General features: G+C 40.5%; 1 protein-coding gene across 1 annotated transcript in view; it reads right to left on the bottom strand.

Moving 5' to 3' along the window:
* The window catches only part of Cul2 (cullin 2), a 119,256-nt gene that overhangs the window by 74,676 nt on the left and 39,044 nt on the right, over positions 1-5,536 (bottom strand). Inside the window, exon 2 of the mRNA XM_013009237.1 lies at positions 4,031-4,125. Within this exon, the coding sequence (XP_012864691.1) occupies positions 4,031-4,125 (95 nt within the window). The remainder of the gene's footprint in view (positions 1-4,030; positions 4,126-5,536) is intronic.

Raw genomic sequence — 5,536 nt, 5'->3', positions numbered from 1 at the left:
GGAGAAAGGGAAAGAGGGAAAGAGGGAAAGAGGGAAAGGGGGAGGGGGAAGAGGAGAGGAGGGAGAGAGAGAAGCAGGAAAGTAAGGAAATACCATCCCTCCAAGGCTTTACACACACACACACACACACACACACGCTTGCACTTGTACATAAATTGTATATTAATTAATTTTAGTAAACAAAAAAAGAGCCAAATAAATTCTTAGAAAACAAGAGTAAAAAAACTCCTTAAATCATTATTAAATCTTATCAGCTAAAGAGAAATCTCATAGTATGGTGCACTCTGAAGTCGTCAACATACCCCCACAATGACAAAAGCATGCATCAATGAACACGCATGAACTCTTACCCTTCAAATTCCCCTACATTTCATCTAGGGGAGTGGGTCCATGCGTGTGCACAATTGTGTGCGCGTGAGCGCACATGTGTGTGTGTGTGCATATTTTGCTGGAGATCAAATCCAAATCCACACTCATGCCAATATATATCCCCAGGTCTTAACCAGGAATTCTAATTTATCTCATGTTAGTAGAAGAAGGGAAAAAAAAAATCAAACACTTAATGTACAGCAGACACCACTTTATAAAAAGCCATAGTAATCTTGTGCTTTACTGCAATAGTACCTAGATTTATTATTGCATTTTGTTCTTCAGAAGGCCCTGGGCCATTAAGAAATAAGCCCAGTTTATAAAGCAGACAATTTAAACTGAAGTTTTGTTATAAAAATCAGAGATCAATCAGTGAAGCAAAGGAGGACAAACAACATAAAAGACTGACCACTGGCCAGGCACCAGTGGCTTATACTTGTAATCCTAGCTACTCAGGAGGCTGAGATCTGAAGACAGCAGTTCAAAGCCAGTCCAGGAAGGAAAGTCCATGAACTTAACTCCACTTACCACCACAAAGCAGAAGTGGCTCAAGTGGTGGAGCATTAGCCTTGAACAAACAAAGCTCAGAGACAGAGACCAGACCTCAAGTTCAAGACTCAGGACCGGCAATAAAAAGACTGAGCAGAGCTGGGCACCTACTATCCTAGGTACTCAGAAGGCTGAGATCTGAAGATCACAGTTCATAGCTAGCCTGGGCAGAAAAGTCTGTGAGACTCTTATCTCCAATAAACCACCAGAAAACCAGAAGTGGTGCTGTGGCTCAAATGGTAGAGACTAGTCTTGAGCTGAAGAGCTCGGGGACAGCACCCAGTCCCATAGTTCAAGACCCACAACCCACCAAAAAAAAAAAAAAAAAACACTGAGCACTGGTCTAGCAACAAAACAGAGCTACAATGCATGGTGGGATTGCACAACAAATGCCTAGAGTCAACAATTCCTCAACCTTACCCCAGTGAAAACCTGGAAGGGCCCAGCTATGACCCAACCAATAGTATACGGGGCAAAATTATCACAACATCCGTGCCAGGCTACAATCAGTTCAAAAAGAACACCCTAAGTCAAGCACTGTTGGCTCAGGCCTGTAATCCTAGCTACTCAAGAGGCTGAAATCTGAGGATCATGGTTCAAAGCCAGCCCAAGCAGGAAAATCCATGAGACTCTTATCTTCAATAAACCACTCAGAAAACCAGAAGTGGTGCTGTGGCTCAAGAGGTAGAGCGCTAGTCTTGAGATGAAGAGCTGTGGGACAGCACCCAGGCCCAGAGTTCAAGCCCCACAACTGACAAAAAAAGAGAGAGGGGCTGGGAAGGTGGCTCAGTGGTAGAGTGCTTGCCTTGCATGCATGAGGCCCTGGGTTCGATTCCTCAGCACCACATAAGCAAAAAGAAAAAAGCCAGAAGTGGCGCTGTGGCTCAAGTGGTAGAGCACTAGCCTTGAGCTGAAGAGCTGAGGGACAGTGCTCAGGCCTAGAGGTCAGGCCCCCTGACCGGGCCCAAAAATAAATAAAAGAGAGAGAGAGAGAGAGAAACACCCTGCCTAGGTCCAAGAGTGGAAGCAAACAACCAAAACAAAAACCCATACTTACAGCCACTATTTCCTATTTATTCACTATGTGTCAGTAAGCAGGACTTACATACCAAAATACATTCATAAGGGTTTTGGTTACCAATGGATTACATGACACTGGTCCCTAAGATTGTGTTGTTTAATGATGTCACTGTCATCTTAGTTTATGTACATACATGCTCTGATGATTAAATAAGAAATCACCCAGCACTCTTTCTAGAACAGGTTCCTGTCATGCAACAGGTGACTGTCCTCATTTCTACTGTCTTCTGGATTGGGTTATGGGATCAGCATAGAATGCCATGGCAACACACAGCAGTCATAGTGACACCAAAGACCTAAGCAAGAGACAGCCCAGGAAGGCAGACCAAATTTAGAAAGCAGAATGTGCCAGAATTAGTCATCCATAAAAAAGAAGAAAAGTAATCCAGGCAGATGCAGTAGCATGAGGAAAGGCAATATGCCTGGAGAACAGGGTAGGAAAAAGGAAAGGAAAACTAGCAAGCACTTAATTTCCCATGAAATGTGAAATACTGAATGCTAGGGTCAAATAGGAACTTACAGAGGAGCAGGAGTTAATATTTAAACCACATTTCATCCAAACTGAATTTTCACATCCATCTGTTTAGATTTGATACGCACTGTAGATTCCAGACAGAACAAATACAGCCATGTAGTTTTAAATTTTCAGAAAAACTTTTTCTATACACTGCCTAGCCACAAAACATATATTTGACTGAAACCAACACTTGTTGCCAATAAGAATCAAAGTCAAGAGAAATGATCTCATTCTTTGAATTTCAATGGAAAATACCAAATGAAAATTACTCCTTCACAATCAAAGCCATTATTTTGTAATATTAATAATATGGTAATAAAAGGCTGGGTGCTTGTGGCCCACATTTGTAATTCTGGCTAATCAATAGGTTGAAATCTGAGGATCCCAGTTCAAAGTCAGCCCAATGGGGGACTCAATAAGCCACCAAAAAGCCGATAGTGGAGCTGTGGCTCAAGTGGCAGAGTACCAGCCTTGAATGAAAAAGCTAAGGGAAAGCACCCAAAACCTGAGTTCAAGCCCCAATAGTGGCACCAAAATAATAAAAATAGTAATAACAATAATAATATGCTAATAAAGCCTGGCATTGGTGGCTCACACCTATAATCCTAGCTACTCAGGAGGCTAAGATCTGAGAATCGTGGTTCAAAGCCAGCCCTGGCAGGAAAGTCCATGATACGCCTATCTCTAAGAAACCACTCACTGAGAAAACCGGAAGTGGCACTGTGGCTCAAGCGGTAGAGTACTTGCCTTGAGCTGAAGAGCAGGCCCAGAGTTCAAGCCCACCACCAAAAAAAAAAAAAAAAAACTTATAAAAAGTGAAGAAAATCTTATTCCTTCAGTTACTAGATGTAGCCAATACTGTTTAGCCTGTTAAGTTTTTTTAATTAATACATATTACTAACACCAGAGGGGTTTATTATGCTCTATACACATTCATCTAGTGTATTCTAAACAATTTCACCCCCACACCCATCTTCTCTCTAACCACATTTGGTGGATTCATTATGTTGTGCATATGAATATTATATAAACATGTACATATATTTTGTTCCTCTCCACCCCCCACATCCTTTTATTTCCATCTCCCCATGCCTGCTAACCCTCCCAAACAGTCCCCTTTACATTCACATTCCATTATCATTATCAACAGCACCATCATGATCATTTTACTCTAGATTCCACAAACAAATAAGAATATATAACATTTGGCTTTCTGAGTTTGGCTTATCTTGTTCAACATGATGATCTCTAATTCCAATAATTTTCCTGAAAATGACATAATTTCATTTTTTAACAGCTAATATTCTATAGTGTATTTGTACCATATATTCTTTAGCTACTCATCAATCAGTTGTTTGGCTGAAAGCATAATTTGACTATGATGAACATAGATGTTAGGATTTTTAAAACATACTTACTGTGGTTGGCTTGAGGCATGGCTCAAATGGCACAACACCAGCCTAGCACACAAGAACCTGAATTCTAAACACCAATTTCACCAAAAATTGTACTTACCTATATAAGCAGTCCATATAGTCTGCACCCTTGCTATATTCTTCCCAATACCTATGATACATTACAAGTACTTGTTCTTCAGATTCCAAAACTCTCTATATAAAGGGGAAAAAAAAGTTTACTTATGAAGCACTAATCATTTTCACTGTAATCTACAAAATGAAAAATTTCTAAAATAACTTACATAATTTCAGTATCATAAATTACATTTATAAATTATATTGTCTTTAGTGCAAATGAAACAACTGGGGAAAAGGCGAATCTCAGATGCAATAGTCAAGAGGCAGTATTTTGATTTTTGTCCTTAAGATAGAACATAAATCTCAGTTTAAAATAGCATATAGTTTTCTATCATCTTGTATCTATGTGAGTCAATTACTATTCCAAATCAATTACTTTTAATAACATCACTACTAAGATTATTCATGGAAACTGACATTCCCATTTTACAAATTAAGTTTTGTTTCCTTAATAGAAAGTTATTATTTTTAGAAAAAATTAAAAGAAAGCTAAGCTGGGCACTAGTGGCTCATGTCTGCAATCCTCTCTACTCAGGAGGCTAAGATCAGAGCATCTCAGTTCAAAGCCAGCTGAGACAGGAAAAGTGCATTAGACTCTTATCTCCAATTAACCGCCAGAAAACTGGAAGTAGAACTATGGCTCAGAGTGGTAGAGCACTAGCCTTGAGCAAAAAGAGCTCAGGGACTTCCCACCTAGGCACTGAATTCATGCTCAACTGACCAAAAAAAAAACATGGGGAGAGGGAGAAGACTGGGAAATGTGGGAATGTGGGAATGTGGGAATGTGGCTCAGTGGTAGAGTACTTGCCTAGCATGCATGAAACCCTGAGTTCAATTCCTCAGTACCACATAAACAGAAAAAGTCAGAAATAATGTTGTGGCTCAAGCAGGCCACATAGCTACACAACTGAGCTAACCAGCTCAGATGGCATAGTACTAGCCTTGATTGAAAAAGCTGAAGGGCACCTGTACCTGTTCAAGCCCCTGTACCTGTAACAAACACACACCACACACACACACACACACACACACACACACACACACACGAATTCTAGACTAGCCTGGGATACAAGCCTGAGAGACATTATCAAGAAAGAAAAAGAAAGAGCGAGAGAAAGAAGGAAATACAGAAGGGAGGGAGGGAGGGAGGGAGGGAGGGAGGGAAGAAACCAAACAAAAAACCTAGGCATGGTGTTGCACAGCTATATCAACTAAAAGTTTGAGGCCACATAGCTATACAACTGAGCTAACCAGTAAGACTTGATACCCTCCCCTAGGAAAAAAAATAATAAAACAAAGAAAATCACAGAGGCTAGACTTAGTGGTAGAAGGGTATGGTTAACATGCACAAGGACTTAGGTTCAATCCCTAGCACCAAAAAAAATGATTAATTAATGGGGGCTGGGAAGGTGGCTCAGTGGTAGAGTGCTTGCCTTGCATGCATGAGGCCCTGGGTTCGATTCCTCAGCACCACATAAGCAAAAAG

Source organism: Dipodomys ordii, unplaced genomic scaffold (assembly GCF_000151885.1).
Source record: "Dipodomys ordii isolate 6190 unplaced genomic scaffold, Dord_2.0 Scaffold9, whole genome shotgun sequence".
Lineage (NCBI taxonomy): Eukaryota > Metazoa > Chordata > Mammalia > Rodentia > Heteromyidae > Dipodomys > Dipodomys ordii.
The sequence above is the reverse complement of the archived record's forward strand: the minus strand, read 5'-3'. Positions and strand labels throughout refer to the sequence as shown.